At 40.6% G+C, this 18832-nt stretch overlaps 1 protein-coding gene across 1 annotated transcript in view; it reads right to left on the reverse strand.

The window, feature by feature from the left end:
- Positions 1 to 18832, reverse strand: part of loxhd1a (lipoxygenase homology PLAT domains 1a) — a 32121-nt gene that overhangs the window by 11541 nt on the left and 1748 nt on the right. The window contains exons 2-28 of the mRNA XM_079364805.1: positions 17488 to 18627; positions 13648 to 13762; positions 11890 to 11970; positions 10535 to 10719; positions 9855 to 9953; positions 8846 to 8994; positions 8631 to 8754; positions 8144 to 8394; positions 7929 to 8064; positions 7618 to 7778; positions 7434 to 7520; positions 6413 to 6548; positions 6102 to 6256; positions 5841 to 6001; positions 4913 to 4989; positions 4603 to 4799; positions 4314 to 4506; positions 3795 to 3955; positions 3367 to 3706; positions 3028 to 3179; positions 2151 to 2284; positions 1577 to 1725; positions 1335 to 1439; positions 1118 to 1246; positions 854 to 1021; positions 584 to 765; positions 373 to 489 (exon numbers count right to left, since the gene is read on the reverse strand). Of these exons, the coding sequence (XP_079220931.1) occupies positions 373 to 489; positions 584 to 765; positions 854 to 1021; positions 1118 to 1246; positions 1335 to 1439; positions 1577 to 1725; positions 2151 to 2284; positions 3028 to 3179; positions 3367 to 3706; positions 3795 to 3955; positions 4314 to 4506; positions 4603 to 4799; positions 4913 to 4989; positions 5841 to 6001; positions 6102 to 6256; positions 6413 to 6548; positions 7434 to 7520; positions 7618 to 7778; positions 7929 to 8064; positions 8144 to 8394; positions 8631 to 8754; positions 8846 to 8994; positions 9855 to 9953; positions 10535 to 10719; positions 11890 to 11970; positions 13648 to 13762; positions 17488 to 18226 (4683 nt within the window). The 5' untranslated portion in view covers positions 18227 to 18627. The remainder of the gene's footprint in view (positions 1 to 372; positions 490 to 583; positions 766 to 853; positions 1022 to 1117; positions 1247 to 1334; positions 1440 to 1576; positions 1726 to 2150; positions 2285 to 3027; positions 3180 to 3366; positions 3707 to 3794; positions 3956 to 4313; positions 4507 to 4602; positions 4800 to 4912; positions 4990 to 5840; positions 6002 to 6101; positions 6257 to 6412; positions 6549 to 7433; positions 7521 to 7617; positions 7779 to 7928; positions 8065 to 8143; positions 8395 to 8630; positions 8755 to 8845; positions 8995 to 9854; positions 9954 to 10534; positions 10720 to 11889; positions 11971 to 13647; positions 13763 to 17487; positions 18628 to 18832) is intronic.

Below are 18832 nucleotides of genomic sequence, written 5' to 3' on the forward strand. Positions count from 1 at the left end.
TTCTCTTGTTTCAGTGTGTGAGATATAAACTCACCACATCTATACGTAAAGAGAATATCTCCACCTACTGACCAAATGCAGTGCTTGCTTGTCACCAGCTGATGAGAGCACACAATGTTAAATCCTCTACTTTCACTTTTTAAAACCTAAATTGTTTATCACATCCATGATCTATCCTGCTTGGAGCCAATCTCAGGTGTTAATGGACGAGAAGAGGGGTTACACAGCCAATCACAGAGCTGACAAATAAAGTGTAAGGAACTATTTACACACTTTATAGTATGTATGTAAACTTAAAAACATTTTTAATCCAGATATTGTTCCTGCTAAATTAAAGGATTTTAATACTTCTTCCGCTTCTGTCTTTAGTACCTTTCCCTTCCTTAGCAGACGTCTTATTTCCACTCGGTCCAGATGCCAGCCTGGGTTCACGCCGCGGTTATCGTGGCCGATACGGATCTTCTCGATGACGTCCCCCACGTCTTCCAGCTGCACAAAGTAAACGTAGTAAACGTGTTTCAGAAACATACTAACAGAGTGGGTTGAAATGCAACAATTCTATTCCTGACTTGTGTTTTTGTACCTCAACAATAAACATGTCCTCAGCTCCTCTCTCAAAGTACATCAGCCGCTCTCTTTTGTTGACGCACAGAGACTTCTGCTGGCTGCAAACTGCATCTCGCCCATACAGGACGATGAAGACGTCAGCATCCGTGCCGGCTCCGAACACGTCACTCGTGAAGACTTTAATCTCATAGGGAACAACTTCAAAACGCAAACAAACAACATTCAGCGCATCATATGCCTTACATTTTTTGCAAGTGTGATGTAGAGATGATAGAATTTGATTTACATGGCGTGTAAAGCTCTGTCTGAAGAGGATTAGGAAAAAGGTCCCTGACGATGGCCCCGTCATCCTCCCCTTTGTCCAACCAGCGACCGCAGGGAAAACGCAGCTTCTGTCCAAGAGACGGAGCATCCACCTCCACCCAGTCAAGGAACCAGCCTGCCGATCCACCTCCTATACATCAACACACATTATTTTGATCGCACAAATTGTTCCGCTGGACTATTTTTGTATTTTTCTCTGCTCAGGCGCGATTCTGCTCTTCTGTACCACGGTTGTCGTGTCCAACGCGCAGCTTCTTCAGTGGTCCGATGTCCACAGCTTCCACGGTGAACTCGTCGATCATCCCCTGCTCAAACTTATTCTTATGAGTCTTTGAAGCCTTCAGGTTTATTAATCCTGCAGAAACACACATCGCAGATTGTTTACAGTATCCACAAACGTATTCACAGGAATATAAATGTTTTGAGCTGGAGTGCAGTTTAACCTGTGTCGTCCTTGGTGCCGTACAGGATCATAAACACATTCGCATCAGTCCCTGCGTACTTCTTATCACCAGTTTTTATCCTCATCGTGTATGTTGTTGACATCGCTGGAATACAAAGAAATCCGACAAAATTAAACATCTTGTTTTTTGTTCTTTTAATTAATAATCCAACGGGAGCTTCATGTTGAATTTGTATCACTTCTTGTCTCTTCAGAGCACGGCAGCTGTAGTGTTTCTATCACCTTTCTGTTCCAGACCAAGTGTAGCTTCAGAGTCTTCCTCGTCGTCGTCCCCTTTCTTCATGAAGGCCTCGTCCACAGGAACCAGCTCCCTGGCAAGCTGTCCATCATCCTCATCAACGGCCAGCCAGCGTTTACAAGGGAAAAAGTATCTACAACAGAATATTTATCTATGTATATTACATCTGTTTTAGCCTCTGTTTAAGTGTGTTGAATGATCCCGGTGTCCAAAAATACTTTGGTAAACTTTTTTATTTAAATTTACATTTATTCTACAGCACCACAGAGAAAATGTTTCTGAACCTTAGTACCATTTCACACCACAAGAGGGAGTTCTATAGACATTTTATATGTATATATTGTATCTACTATGAAGGACTATTTACAGCTGTAACATTTTTGTTTGTTTGTAAATTTCTCAACAGAGTTGAATCTTTCTTATATGCAAAATAAATGATTGATTAAATCTTTTTTTAAGTTAGAATCTGTTATATAATTAAAATTATTCGTGTGTAGATTTACTTTGGTGTCTTAAATTACATGTAAGTGCATATCTCTCTCTGAAATCATGACTCACGTGGTGTCATCTTTGTTGTCTACAATTTCCACCCTGTCAAGAAACCAGCCGGCACCGGCCAGGCTGTTGTCGTGTCTGATCCTCAGTTTCTTTAAGACACCAAGGTCAACCGCTGAGATGTTGAATATATCCTCCTGCCAATCCAAAAGAACAAACACAGGTGACAAAAGATGTCGAGTGACGCTGCAGGTCCGAGGTCAGCAGTCCATGAAAACCTTTTTACTTATTTATTTGATCTTTGTTTAACCTGCAAGGCTCTTTAGATACAACAGAGGATTATTTAGGAAACAGCATCACTGATAACAATTGAGAAAGGACTCAGCATATCAAACAGATGCATTAGTAACAGTAATTCTTATTTTTAATGCTCGATGATTTCGAGAAAAAAAATACAAAAAAAATCTGTTTGATCATATTTTAAACCCAGAACTGCTGCAAGAGAAAGAGAGGGATCATTAAGTTTACAGAGCTGAACTATTGGCATTGCATATGTGCAGTTTAGACAAGGTGCAGGTGATTGCTTGTAATGTTTCAAATCAAGAGGTTACCCAATTTTATGTGGCCAGATCTTCTATTTCTCTTGCTATTGCCCAAATGTTTCCAAAACTGTTTGTGCACACACAGAGCTCCCTGATTCAGTTTAGTCACCTGCCTTTGGGGAAAACTGAAATGATTTGAAGAAAATGAATTTGTCCCAAAACATGATGCAAAGAAAGGATAGCTGATGTTACTTTCAGGTAATGTGCAAAAATATAAAAGAAAAAGAGCAAGAAAGAGTGAGATGTCTATTTCTCAAAAGGTTTCTTTCGTAAATGTTCTTATTATTGCAACTTACATGCAAGCTTGCACATGTAGGACCAACAGAAACAAAGCTTACCTTGCCTTTCTCAAATTTGTTCAGGTTGTTTGACTTCCTGAGCCGGCGTTCTCCTGTGTCACCAGTCTCACCGTAGATGTTAATGTAGACGTTGGCATCAGTGCCTGCCCCCCACATTGTCCCAGTGAAAACATAGATCTCATATGAGTTCACTGGGAATAAAAATAAAGGACACAGTTGGACAGTGACATAAACATGGCAGCTTATTACATTTGCTTAATTACAATTGCTCTTGAATTTCCCTCGGGATCAATAAAGTATGTATCTAAACATCTATTAAACATTACATCAAATTAAAACAAAACATCCGGTAAATAATTGAATTCCTGCTCGACTTACTCTCTAGGTCTTCATTCTCCTCACTCAGAAGCTCCACCACAATCTCCCCGTCCTCCTCATCCCTTGCCAGCCAGCGATTACAGGGAAAAGTAAAAGTCTCCACCACTTCCTGCAGCTTCTCAACTATCTCCACTTCCTCCTCCTCTTCCTTCTTCTTCTTTTTCTTGTCCTTTTTCTTGTCTTTCTTGGTGTCCTCCTTCTCCTTCTTCACCTCCACCTGCACCATGGCCATTTTCACTCGTTTGATGTCGACAGTCTCCAGGAACCAGCCGTCTCCGATGCCCTTCCCGTCATGGAAGATACGTATCTTGTAGACCTTACCGACATCTTGAGCCTCAATCTGGGTTGTAGGTATAAAACATCTGTCAAAACAGGAACTTAAACCTCCAATATGAATTGACGTATCATAACTAAGGCTTTATTTGAACCTTGAAGATCTCGGTGGTGCCACGTTCAAAATTGTTGGAGCGACTTTTGAGAGTGAGAACTTCAGTTTTGCCTTCCTCTCCATAGATCTGACAGTAGATATTTGCATTGGTGCCCCCCGAGCGCATGTCACCCGTGACGACTGTTACTTCATAGTTGATTACTGTTAAAAAGGTGGCATCAAAGTATTAACATAGCAAGAAAGATGAGGGAGAGCAGAGCAATGTTCAGCATGGGACTTTTTATGAGCTTGTTTACTCCTGGTATTAAAATGTTTCCTGGGCATTTACCATAACTGTGCTGCTATAGCCAATAGTGTACCTTTCTCATTTAATAACATCATTACAATAACGTAAATTTAAAGGACTCCTTGCTTGTTACTTTACATGAAATAGTCAACAACTTGGCAGCAAGGAAACTAATTCTTACAATCCCAGGAAGCATTCATCCATGTGTGATCGGATCCCTCAGGATTCATGTTAAAACCAGGAGTAAACAGGGCCTAAGTTGTTGTTCCTTACATTGTTCAATCTCCAAGACCTCGCTGGGATAGATCTCAACTTCCACTTTCCCGTCAGCTTCGTCTTTGCAGAGCCAGCGGTGGCTCGGGAACATGTACTGCGTCCCATGAACCGGAACAGATATCTGCACGCTGTCCAGAAACCACCCAGCTCGCAAGCCCTCATTAGTGTGACCAATCAGGAGACGGTTGATCTGTTAGCACAAAAGGAGACACAAGATTTAAAAAGTAGAATTACACAATATCTGAAACATAAACTCTATTTTGTGTGACGTGTCAGAAGAACTTGCCCGTCCGATATCAAAGGTGTCTATGGTAAAGATGTCAGTGCGAGCCGTCTCAAAGTAGTTCCTGAGGTCGTTGTCTGAAACTGCCAGTATCATCTTGTCAGTGTCTCCCTTCTCCCCATACAGCTTGACAAACACCCTGGAGTCAGAGCTCGCCCCATTTACACTGCCAGTCTTGATTGCGATGTGGTAGCTGACATCTTGGGAGGAAAGTAATAAGAAGAGTTATGTAATTTATAGAAGCATTAACGAGACATGCTCTCGTTGTTTAGTTGGCTTAACATATGGGTTGTATAATATTTTATGCGCTCACTAAATAGACGCAGCCCCTCTCCAGCTGGAACTAACTCTCGGACGATCTGTCCATCATCCTCATTACGATCCAACCACCTGAAAAAAAACAACAACAAACAAACACAAATGGCACGAACCAGATTGAATGCAGCTCAATGCATGGGTAACAATTACACAGTTTGTTCATTTATAGCATGGACCCTTCCAGAGCTCCTCTGAAACATACAAAATAATTCACAATCACACTTGATGGTTTACATTTTGTAAGTGTTGCATGAGTTCTGATTTTGAATAAAGATATAACAGAACATAAGCAGTAAAAGCAACACAAAATACTCAACTTACTAATTGTTCTGCACTGCGAACAAAGACAGGCAGACAGACAGACAGACAGACAGGAAGAGTCCCTTTCCAGACGTAACAAAACACCCCAGCCTTGTGGTTTGGCTCCAATTACTGCCAGAGCTGGCTGAACATTGCACACTTAGTGCCGATTTGTTGAGGCAAATCCATCCATCACCTGCCTAACTGCTTAAACACACCCAACTGAACTTTGTCCAGCTGCCTGATGTTTTGGTGAGTCAGAGAGAGTAGAATAAATCACCATTATTTAACTGCAAAACGTTCTTATTTAACTTAATTTTCCTCTTGCCAAGACTGAAAGTGGGGAGATACATCCAGCCTAACCTTGTGCAAAGTTTTACAGTATCTGAATCCCAGGATTCCCCCACAAAACATGTGATACATTCAATTTACACAGATCTTAAGGTGACTGAAAATGGATTTACTTTAGACAGAATCAGGCAGGATATTTACCTCAACTAAATATGTTTATGTCTCCCAGTTGTACTGTCCTATTTAGCATAAATAAACGATAGCTCTCAAAGAACACAAGCTGTGATGAAACAATTTCTTAATAATTACATATCTGAAAATGCTTTACTTGCCTGTCACAGGGGAATTCTACGGCCACACTCTCCGGCTGACCATCCTCTCTCACCATCACCTTATCAAGGAACCAACCACAGCCTCCGCCGCGGCCATCATGGCCAACACGCACTCTGCGCACCTGGCCCAGGGACACGGCTTCAATGATAAACTCGTCGTGCTGAAGGGAAAAAAAATCCACAATCAAAAAAATCAAATGAACTCCATTGGCCTGCAGTGCATTTTCCAGATATTAATGTATGTTCTTTGAAGAGGCTCACATTGCCCTTTTCAAATTTGTTGACATTGTTTTTGCTCATGATCATGAGTCTCTCCCCCGTGTCACCAAGGTCACCGATGATGTTGAGGAAGACGCTCGCGTCAGTGCCACTGCCGCTGACATTGCCGGTGCAGATTGTTGCACGATACTTTATCACTGGAAAAGAAAAGTGGTTCATGGATGTGTAGATACTTCTTAATGTCAACACAGACTTGAGCGCTGAACTTGATCCAGGTTAAAAAAAAGAAAAAAAAGAAGCATGTTTGCATTAAGTATCATCTGAGAGGAGGTGTGTTTTTCTTTGTTTCTTACAGGGCAGCGGCTCATCGATGACCGTGCTGGTAGCTGGAAGCTCTCTGACAATCTCATTGTCGTCTTCATTGATGTCGAGCCAACGGCCACACTGGAAAGAATATTTCTCCCCCGTCAGGGTTTTGAGTAACGTCAACTGAAATCAATAACATTGTAGTTTACGACATACCATCTGTATCTCTGAATTATGTATACCTTCAAACACTTATATTCAATACAATTACAGGGAGAAAGATTTTGTTTCTCAAACCCTGTGCAAAAGGACATTCTACATGTGTGACTGACGGAGGCCCTTTCTGGTGTGATTTTCAAGACACATGACTGATTTTGAAGATGGGCCAAATCACAGCTCAATCACACGTTGCCGCACAGTGTAGAGAGGAACTCAATCAGCTGCTCTCGACCAGTCAGATATCATTTCTGGCGTGATTAAAATTGTGATTGCATGACTGCATACTTTTGCACAGTGGCAACATAGACATGAATCAATCAATCTAATAAGAGCGTATTTCCAGATTGCGCCTGCACAAAAAGGCAGACGACGTCTGAAAGCAGCCTAGCGACAGCAGGCATGCCTGTTTGAAAGGCCTTCCCCTCCTATCACAAAAGATATGAACAAGAGGAACGCTGGCAGGAAATAGCTACAGACCTCAAGCAACTTGAGCACCGTATGTTTGGTTGCTAGTCACCTTGTATTTGGTGGTGATAAAAAGTATTTTTGTGTGTGAGAGGGAGAGTGTTTATATATTTGAGCTGTGCATAAGAGAAAACTAAAAATACAGTTGACAGCCCTCAGATCGTGTTTGGTAATCATGACAGAGGCAGTGTGAGCACTCAATAGTGAGCTTTGGTTGTATATCATAAACAACTCACTTATACAGTTTGAGATGACTTTCCCCCCCCCCCATGACATTTATACAATCCCACAGTGGATGCCTGGCGTTAGTGCAAAGAAAAGACATAATACTGCAGACCTGAGAGCTCACATTGATAGATCTGACAGAGAAAGCAATGGTCTCACTTTCGCTAAATGCCAGCCAGAGAATGGGTGCCTCTTCTCGTGCCAGATGCGCACTTTCAGCAGTTTTCCAATGTCAGGCAATTCAATCTACAGTGAAACCAAAAATTGTAAAATAAAAACTGAGTGAGAAAACTTCACAGGTGAAGAAGCTGTAGTCAGTTTTTTAAAAAAAGGCCAGGCTTACCATGAATTTATCAAGTTGGGCCTGTTCAAAACTATCCGAGTTGTTTTCCAGCTTGATCTCATCAGACTTTCCCTTCTCTCCATAGATCTGCAGAAACACCTGAGCATCAGTCCCTGCACCTTTAATGTCTGAGGTCCAAATCCACAGGGACCATGGGTACTCTGGAGAGGAAGAGGAGAAGATTTGAAATTAAAGAAGTCTTGTTTTAATCAGGGACAAACAAAAGCAGGTATATAATTCAATAAATTACAACTAAAATAAAACAACTGATTTCTTCTGTTGAGTTGGGATCTGTAATTAGATTGACTTGCTTTTCAGTTTTTTCTGCCGGAGGGAGACCATCTCATACAGCTCCCTCTCAATAAGTCCATCTCCTTCATCCTCGTCCAGCCACATCCCGCACGGAAATGTCTGCTCAATTCCCGTGAACGGACAATAAATGACCACCTAGAAGAGGAATGAGTTCAAGGAGTGTGAAACCTGTTTTGAGAATCCCTTTTGTAACCATTAAACATATGAGGAGTACCTTCTCACAATACCATCCAGCACCCACAGCACCGTTGTCGTGGCCGATGGTGACTCTACTGAGCGGGCTGATCAGTTCACAAATCTCTACGTTGAAAATGTCGATGAGGCCACGCTCAAAAGCACCGCCCTCCAGGAAGACTTTGCCACTGTTCTTTAAGCCTTTAAAGCCGTGCATGACCATGTGGATCTTAGAGTTGGTACCGGCACCCCTCACATCTCCAGTCATCACTTGTACATTGTAAACAATGCCTGATAGATAAAGGAGAATACGCTGAGAAAAGCTATTCCGAAAATTAGCTCTAAAGGATAATCACCTCAAAATTCAAACTGTTTTTGTTTTTAGTTTTCGAGATAAAAGCAACTGGTCAGTGGACCTGAGCGTCTGTGATAAAAGATCAGCATCTACAATTTGTTTGAAAGGAACATTTTGCTTTCAATTTTCTTAGATTATGTTTCCTAACACAGAAAACTCAAATACCTCTCACCCATTGGTTGTAGAGATCCAACCAGCACATCTCTCTGTATTTTACCATCAGCTTCATCCATCGCAAACCAGTGATTTACTGGAAACTCATACACTTCTTTATTCCCCATGTCATCAACAACCACCTACAGAAAAACATCACGATTCATGGTCAGCGATTTTATTAACGTGTGCACATCTGTACCGATCACGCACACACGAGCAGATTTCTTGTGCCTTATCTAGAAACCATCCTGCTGATGAGCCTCTGTTGTTGTGGCCGATGGTGATTTTCTTCAGTCGTCCCAGGTTTGGAGCTTCTATCGTGAATTTGTCCTCTGAGCCGCGTTCAAAGTTGTCTTTGTCACTGTCCAGCCGTCTCTCTCCTTTAATTAGAAATAAAAGTAGTTAGAATGAAAATCAAACCCACGGAAATCACAGTGGCATCATCACTGCTAACATTACAGTACAAACAATTTGCCATGATGGTGCTGCCTGAGCTCTTATATCAGCATTACAGTAGCTGTAACTGCACTATTGTCTTAATTAGTCGTTGCTTATTTTGTGTTTATTGTCGTAGGTATTTAAAGGTACATGTTTGTCTTTAGCCTTTACAGTATTAGAGACAGGAGAGTGGACACCGTCAGATATCAGAAGAGGGAGTTAAGAATGACCTGGAGGAAAGGAGCGACAGGTCAAACTCAAACACCGTGGCTGAGACGACCACAGCCTCCGGAGGGTGGTCTGCACTAACCCCCCTTTATTGTTCATATTTAATATAATACTTTTGTATATAGAAGAGCACATTTCACCGAAGTCAAATTTATTTTGCCCGTCAATAAAGCTGATTCTGATTCTACAAGAACAATAAATATTCAATCATTATTTACCAGATGTAAAGTGGTGATAAATTAAATATTAGCCATATGTGTCTATCATTCAAAAGAGTGGTCCATGAGTAGATGCTGGAAATAAGATTATGTCTCATTATGTCTAACTAACTATGTCTCATGGTATTTCATTGATTGATTTTGTCATTTACCAAGAGAAAATACAAAACAGTTTCTTCCTCCATTTGAACAAATGTTTTCTATTACTGTTTTGGTTTATAAATCTGAAAATATAACCAATAAATGTCTACCCAGGGTCTGGAAAAATTAAACGTAGACATACAGCAACATTTAAAAGACGTTTTCAGTTATTACATTTGAAAATATGAAAATAAATAGTTGAGTTGCTGCCTTACCTGTATCACCGTTCTCTCCAAAAATATTGAGGAAGACATCGGCATCAGTTCCGCTTCCCTTCATGTCAGCAGTGAACACACTCACTATGTATTTATTTGCTGCACAACACAAATAAAAAGATTATGATTAATCGTTGTAATCGTTGCTAACAGTGCTGTACGTGCTGTTTTTGCAAACCATTTTCTGCTTTTACAAGTCATGCTGATGTTCAATCACAGAGTTGAATTTTTCTATATTTACACTGAGACAGGTTCTATTCAAAATATTCCAAACAGTGTATGTGTTGTGGTAACTTCAATGTTGCTAAGACTGCCCACGTGTGTTTATGTGAGCCCTGGCTTCACCGCGCTCTGCCTGATTGACTGCAGGTATCTGAGATGTCAGATCACATTACAACACATGTGGTGGTTCAACTGCGGATTACACTCAGATACAATTCAATTACAACCTAACACAGTCAGATATCAGACACCTTTGTGTACAGTTGGTTAGACATTAGGTGATACCATTCTTAGTTTCCTTGTTCTTGTTTTATATCGGCTTTTAGACATTGAAAATTGAGCCTTTGGATTATTTGTTCTTCGAGATATTTGGACTTTCAATTGACTGCTGTGTGTTAGTTTTCTTTGCTCGCCCTTGTGTCTGCTCAGTGTTGTGTGCGTTTTCCAGAGTAGCCTACATTTTGGGACGTCCATGGGGTTCATGCTTCCCAGCAGGTCCCTTACAAACAGATTGTCGGCCTCCTCCCGACTCAGCCAGTTACTGCAAGCGAAATAGAAGCGCAGATGTGGCCGGTTCATGTCTGTCACCACGACCCTGTCCAAGAACCAGCTGGCGTTCATCCCTGTGTTGTCATGCTCGATCCTGGGGAGTCAAACATCAGAGTGTGATGTGAATTCATTCTGCAGATAATCACAAATGAGCTTGAATCAACACTTGGAACAATGCTTCTGACAAAGGTTACTGTTTTCAATTACTACCAATCAAATGAATAAAAAGGATAGAAATGGAAAATGGAAAAAAGTAAAAAAAAAAAAAAAAAAAAAAGTGACAAGAAAAGGGAAAAGGTAGGATTTAAACAACAGACTTCCTGAGATACTTCCTAAGAAGGGTGAACATCTTGAGGGGCATTTTACAACACTACCACCAAGTCAGTAATAGGTACTATGCAGATATCCCTGTCTAATGTCAGCAGCAAGTTCCTTAAGACTTCCAGAGCTTCTACTGAGCCGGGTGTCTTGTGTTTTGTCAGGCTGTATAAAATAAGTTTGTTTACACACTTTTTTTCATGTCATACATGTTTTCATTTATTTTCTTGACCCAATTAACTTGGAATAATTTTAACAGAAACTGCACAATATTTGGTGTAAAAAATATATATTGTTCTTTTCCTGAGTCACAGTGCAGCATCTCCACCTCTGCACTCATTGACTTTTAAATGCGCCCTGCTGCATTATTCCACCAATCATGTCTGGTGGCTTTGATGTCACTCAGCCTCCCTTTGGAGTAAGACACAAGCAACACACGACAACAGATGGGGCTTAACCCTTTGTCACTGGGGGAAATCTTTTGATGGCTAGCAGCACAGCTGTAAAAAGAGTGAGAAATGTTTCATTGTGATCCTTTATGTAAGCTGCTCTTATCCTGCGAGGGGTATTATTTAACCCTTTACAGGGCACTCATTGAAATACTTTGAAATTTGTGTTATTCAGGGACATAACAGAACTTTATTTCTGTTAAAACATTTTCAAACATTGTAAGTGTAATAAACATTGACAAAGTTACCATATTTGGGTCAAATGCCACAATAGCAGTATCAGTGACTTAGGGTGTTCTCTTCTGATTGGCTGAGTGAGGGTCACATGCTTCTTGACCTTACTGAGGTGCAGAAGGCTGGCCATATGTAATGTTTGTGGAAATTACCAAAAATAATCATTTTCCCTATAAAAGGTTAGCACAACCAGGATGTTCTGGGTGATTTCTGGGTCTCTGCTGCAGTAATTTAAACCTCAAAGTTTCATTAAAGTACAGTACCTCAGCTTCTTCAGAGGGCCAACATTGTGTGTTTTGACACGGAAAACATCTGTCTTATTCTTCTCGAATGCAGTTCGACTTCTGTGAAATAAAACAAACAAGGACAATGTCAGAATTTGTGAGAAAGATAAATTGTGTGTGTTTATGATAGATAAAACTAAAAATGATAGATAATGATGTTCTTTTCAGTTGTGAAAGATAACAGGGGTTCGAGAAAAGACTAAACTGAACTGTGGAACAGCAAATTACATCTGTTGAATTAATCCGGCTTAGGGTGCCCTGGTGGTCTCATGGTGGTGGTATAATCTGAAACCTTCTAATGCCCAGCCACTTCGACGCCTCCTCCTCCTCATGCACTTCTACCCCTCACAGAGACAAACGAGGCGCCTGTGTGCACAGAGTTGCCCTTCTGCCAACCACAGCGAATCAGACACCTTTTTTTTTTTTTTCATGAGCAGAGAATGCCTTCCTTTGTCTCTGACCCACATCTCCATCTGTTCTCCTCGCCCCAACAATGCTCAACCCACAGACAATGCCAAGGCTCTTATAACTAAGGTGCATGGTGTCAAAAAAAAACTGCCAATAAATGAAATACTCCCTAACACTCATAATACATGGCCTTGTACTGTTTCCTGTTTGTAAGATTACCTGTGGGACAATGACGTGGGGGGAAAAATGTAAATGAAAAAAGCAAACCCAATGCAAACTTAGAAATTCATGCAATTCAAATTTACATTAATTGCAATGAATTTCATAAGAGTTGCATTTTCCATCTGCCTTAGCAGACGTAGCAGTTATCCCTTACCTGTATCATGTTTTAAATATTCTTCAGTGTTTACACAATACAGGCAGGACCTAATTTATATCGGAGTAAGGTGAAACTCCTGCCTACGCTTCATGTTTATTATATATGCAAAAGTAGGTCATCAACAGTCATGTATAGTGTTTCCTTGGCATAGCAATGTTACAGCCACACAGCATGAAGACACTGAATACATGGCATGTTGATGCTCATTGAATTGAATAACCGAGACCACCACTAGGTGTGTGTGACGAGGTCCAGCGTGGCTCACAATAAGATAGTATATCCTATACGCTGCAGCGGTTACCCTATCTGTCAATCAATGTGTGCAGGGATAAAGGGAGCCTGCTGCTGATAAGATCCCCTGAGAGTCATCCGATCATCCTCAGAAATGACATGGTGGTTTTCTTTCATTTAGCTGTGAATGTAAAAGAAGACCGGCCATGCCACATAGTTCCTCCTTACTCCAGATATTCTGTGTCCGACATTTAATGTGACTGTATAGAGGAGAGATTCCAGCTTCACATTCAAACCAGTGTTTCAACCATCCGGCCCTTTTTCTCAGTAAACTGTCAGTAAGTTTAAGGTTGAGATGGTTTTCACTTTTAGGGAATTTATTCCTCAGGTCAATGTTGAGCAGGAATGTTCCTCCATACAGTGTAATGTGCAAAGTACAACCCAACACAAGGACAGAATTGTATCCATCCTTCCTGTATACTGATTGGAAAATACCTCTTTGCTGTGCTGAAAGATCAGAGAGGAATAAAGAAGATTAAAAGTTAACAGCTGACGAATTACTTGTTAACAAATGATGTACACGTTGTAAACTCGCTAACTTCCAAAATGACACAAAATTGCCTGAAATAATTGTAAAACAAGTCAAGAGTGGAATGAGTCACTGAGGCCTCAACATGAGTTAAAGACAACAACGTCGACATAAACCCTTTCAAACCTACTTGCTTGCCAGATGGATTTTAGGTGTGACGCCAAAGTCTCCAAAAAGGGTAACAAACACATTAGCATCTGTCCCGGCTCCTTTCACATCACCAGTGACAGTGACCACCTCGTACACTGAAAGAGGGGAGAGTGGAGATTAGAAAGAGAGTGATGGAGAAACATTTACGCTGCTCTTTCTATATTCCAATAAAAAGGTTCAACATGAAAGAATAAGAGATATTTTATATTAAAATGGTCTTAACAATTGTGGCAACCCCCAAGGCTTGGTGGCAGGGCCTATTTATTTTTAATGTATGTGCTCTTCCATTGCTCTATTTTTCCAAAACGTAACCTCCAGTATCAATTCTATGCTGAAGACATCATTTTATCTATCACTTTCACCCAGCTGTGTGTTTTTTTCTGAATAATGTTAAAACTGAATCCTCATGTTTGGCCACACTTGCTCTGTGAAGAACTTGAGGAATGCAGTTGGGTCCATATTCTTTCTACTCTTGATTTAAGATCAAATTCAAAAACTTATGTCTGAAACATTCTGCTGGTTCGTCATGGTTTACTTTAACTTTGTTGTTGTTTTATGAATTACTTTCTTCTCTCTTTTATTGCTTTTTTCAGATTTAACATTATGGTTGCCATATATATGTATCATCTTTGGTTATTGCATTTAGTGTCATAGCGTTTTATTGGAACAGCTTTTAATCATGTGTACCAAGGCAGTTTCTTAATTGCATTTCTTAACTCTGAAGCACGTTGGGTCAACGCAGGTTTTTGAATGTGCTATTCTGAAGGTAAAGCCTTGAATTCAAGGGCAATTATAAAGTCATATCCTCATACAGTGCCCAATAATCTATAAACATCAGGTAGCATCATGTTTCCTTCCATGCATGTTTGCCAGGCAATTCAATGCAGCAAATCAGCAGCGAATCCATGTCTGGTGTAATACATAAGCCAAGAATCTCTCTCAAGTTTCACAAATGTGTCTCCTCGTCTGACCACTGAGTTGATGGGAAGGTAAACAGGATGAAAACTGAGCAGTCTACCTAAGCCTGTGTCATTTAAGGTGCCAGTGTGAGGAGGGGAGGAGAAAAGTAGACACACTGTTTGTGTTTTTTAGCCACTCTGGCAGCTAAGCAATATGGAAGTGTTTATGTACACTGCATTGGTCTTGACATAAATGTCTCATAACAGTTTGAAAGATTGGTATCAAACTTGGTAAAGAACATCATGTGTTGAAAGGAGGAGGGGCTCAGACTCAGAGCTGAAGGCATAGTTTAAGATTAAAATAAAAGGTAGAAAACAAATGATTGACTTCTGGAATTGTTGAGTATTTATTTATTTGTTTAACTCCTACTGACTCACAGGCCTTTTTCACACATGCACTCATCATCTAATTTGTAATTCACAATAATCCCAATTCAAATATTCTCAGTTTTTTTAGGAGAAGTTTGTCAGTCAAATCTGTAAAACATCCTGTGTTTGAGTTACAGTGACAGCATTAAATGTTAAGCGGTAGATTAGTCAGTGACTGGCTATTGCCTTTGACACAATAGCTTGATATATGCAGAGGTAACTCTATAGACCTGATGCAACGTGGTGTGTAAATGTAAACTGTTCTCTCCTTTCAGTACGTAATAGGTAAGGTCAACTAGAACGTATAGAGCATTCTGAGACTGAGGATAACAGTGGGGGATACGGTTGTGTCCTCCCTGAACAGGGGTAGACTCAGGTTTGCAGGTTTCTATGTAACAGATAGCCTACTGGATGTATGTTATAAAGCATTTTTGTGGACTGTAAGCTGCACTTGTCAATCAAGAAATGCATAAAGGAAGTTAGAGTATAGGAAATCCTCAAATAAAGGAAATGTTGAAGACAAACAGATGGATTACAAAAAAACATTCAGTAAAGGAAGTACAAGATAGAGACCTGATAAAGAGCAATTTGACCAAACTCAATCCTCCTGGGGACATGGATACCTAATTAACAGTAAGAAGAGCTATTAGAAGCAGATTAAAGAGAAAGAGAGACACCTGATAAAATCAAACAGACAGTAGCCTGGTAAAACTGAGCCTTGATAATCTCCCTTGAAGACATTTGGAGCAAATGAGGTAAGAACGCAAGTAAACACCCATGCCTCACTGCCATTGATGCTACATAATAATACAAACTGCCGTTTTCAAAGTCCTTGATGGAAAGCTAAGAGCACATTTACTTTGATCATTTATTTTATGTTAGTAATTGCACAGCTGTGAAAATGCTGGTAAACAGCTAAATGTCACATTTTCAGCACTGTTTGTCAACATAAAAAGGGAAGGGAAAAACAAGATTTTGAAGGTCATTAAGACAGTTTATGCATTGATCATTGATGAAAAAAAAAACATTTTAAATCCAAAACTATGAATACCTCTTTTAGGGGAAATCACTCCTAATTTGTTTTTCCAGAAAATACCTTGTTCACCGAAACTTGGGTTTGCAACAAAAGAGATGTTTGGCTTTTAACTTGAAATAGAGCTCATTCTGTACTCCTTTGTGATTAGCTTTCTTTGGGAAACTCTACAGTTTTGTGTCTGTTACATCATGCGTACATATTACATGAGGAACTAGTCTGACTTTCTGTTCTAACGTCTGCTCCTTCCTACGAGTAAAACGTACACCTAAGTAGCTGGTGCCCAGGGTAAAGGTTTAAGTTGGTCCTAACTGGAGTGCTGGTGGCCTAGTGGTTGTTTTATGCCCACCATGGTGGGGAATTTCTCAAAGCTGACAGCCCCGGTTTGTATCCAACCTGTAGCTTCTGTCCTTGTTTCTTCCTGTCCTATCTCTCAAAAATAAAAGTAAAATAGAAATGTTAAGTTGGTCCCAACTTTAAGCTCTAAATCAGACCTAGCGTTGCACTCAGGCATTAGCCTAAAGCTGTTGTAATGGGCTCTAGGAGAACTCTAGTGTAGCCTGAGAAACAAAGTATCATTGTAGCCCAAACCTTGATCCTAACCTAAACAAAGTTTAGGTTTTAGTGTCTAAACCAGACTGTGGCTTGTCTGTGACTGTATTCAGTCATCCAGGTCATGGCACTACTGAGTTTAATCCAAAAGCCAACTGGACTTCCTTCCAAGATACTTCTTCATCTTGGCATTTGTAAGAGTGGTCTATTTAACTCATACCTTGACAACAACCTATTATCTGCCAAGACTGTTAACGCTAGTACACAAGAAAGGCTTACCATGTCAGCAAATGTTGTTAGTTCTACAAATGTAGTGTCGCCATCTAGCATCCTTTTTAAGTTAATATTTTCATGAATTGCAGTTTTAACTTGATTTCCAAAAATCAGTGATGCAGAAAAAAAAGAAGTTTAGAAAACGTTTATTTTAGTCATCTAGGTAGAAAACATTCACCACTTAGCCTTCATTTAAATTGTTGTTTAAATGTTTTTTTCAATCCCAGAAATCACAACCCTGAAGACATCAACTTACTTCTTCTCTTAATCCTGCAGGATCTCTCTCCCCTGGTTTAACATACCCTGATCTGTATTGAAAAGATGACTGACTCATAAAATCCCTTCTGGCTCTTGGCATTACATCTTTCCCAGGTGGTTCTCCCAGCCCCTGTCTGGGCCGGCACCCAGCACCTGTCTGTCCCGGAGCTTCTGTTTGGCTCCGTTCATGTAGAACATAACTGAGCTTTCACCAAAGAACAATCACAAAGGGCTTCCATCCAGGGTGCTAAGCATTAAGCTCAAGGGTAATGGAGGATACCTGATTTTTCAGTTGGGAAAATCCAATAAGTGTGCAAATGAAGTATGTGATGCAACTTCAACTTACCTAAAATACTACTCCATGTTGAAACCTTACCTTTTTTTTTGAAGTACTCATCCTCATATCCATCAGACGAGTCAGTGTGATACCCAAGCAGCTCATTCTGGTAGATCACAGCATAGTCCACCTGCTTATTTTTGGATTTTTTCCCTTTTTTCTTTTTGTCTTCGTCACTTTCCGCCGATCCCTTCTTTGCCTTCTTCTTCTTTTTTTTCTTGGAGTCCTCTTCCTCTTCCTGCTCCTCAATCAATGGCTCCTCGTCATCGTCATTGTGCGACTTCTTTTTCTTCTTGCCATCTTTCGACTTCTTATCCTTGGATCCCATCTCCTCTTCTCCCGCTGGATTATCTGTGGAGGACTTTTTCTTCTTTTTCTTCTTCTCCTCCTTTGCTCCTTCAGTCACTTCCTCTTTGAGCTTCTCTGAGTTCTCCTTTTTGTAATTGGTCTCGGGGTCATTGTTGTTCTGCTCACATTCCTGAGCTTCATTTTCAATCACAGCAACACCTTCAGCATCACCATCTTGTTTCTTTTTCTTCTTTTTCTCTTTAACTTTGTCACCCTCTTTTTTCTTTTTCTCTTTCTCTTCCTCTAGGGCCTCCTGATTGTCAGAGTCGTCTCCGATCTTGTGTTTCTTCCGACTCTTCTCTCCTTTTGAGCTGTCCCCATGGGTCACACCTTTGCTCCTCTCCTTTAACTTTGGCTCTGTTTCTTCTACTTCGTCATCAACTTCTTCGGTTTCTTCTAAAGCTGTGGATTTTTTCTGTTTCGACGGCATCTTTTATTCATCCACTTCCCTGGCCTTTAGTTTCGTAAGTGCTGCCTTGAGTTTCTAATAGTGTAAGACAATTCATTTGACCCTTGGCTTCAGGGAGGATCTGGGATGTTGAGGTGCAGAGACACCGAGGTGTGTGCAGCTGCAGGTTTGCAGACTCAGGACATGCAGATGCACTGATGGCTGCCTGAATGTCTCCTTCCTGGGCAACATATATGGCAATACAACCAAACAACCCACACAACTCATGCAACATTACTGTCATCTCAGCACTCACGTGACCCATAGGAGAAAGCCCTGTGAAAAAGGAGACTTACACAGAGAACTTATCCTCTCTGCCACGGCACCCTCCATTATTCATGGTGTCAGGATCGCTTTACGTGCCGGGGGCGTCTCGCTTTTACCTGCAGTCACACACATGCAGACAGGTAGACACGCCAAAACACATAAATAAACACATACACAATCTCACCCTTACATTTCCTCTTTGGTTGTCCTAATATAACTTGAGTGTAGCTTTGTGTTTAAAGCACATTTCCTCAACGAAAGAATGTCATGAATGCCAACAGATTGACTGCAACCATAGATTTATAATAGATGAGATCCATG

This window comes from Symphodus melops (assembly GCF_947650265.1).
Source record: "Symphodus melops genome assembly, chromosome: 16".
Lineage (NCBI taxonomy): Eukaryota > Metazoa > Chordata > Actinopteri > Labriformes > Labridae > Symphodus > Symphodus melops.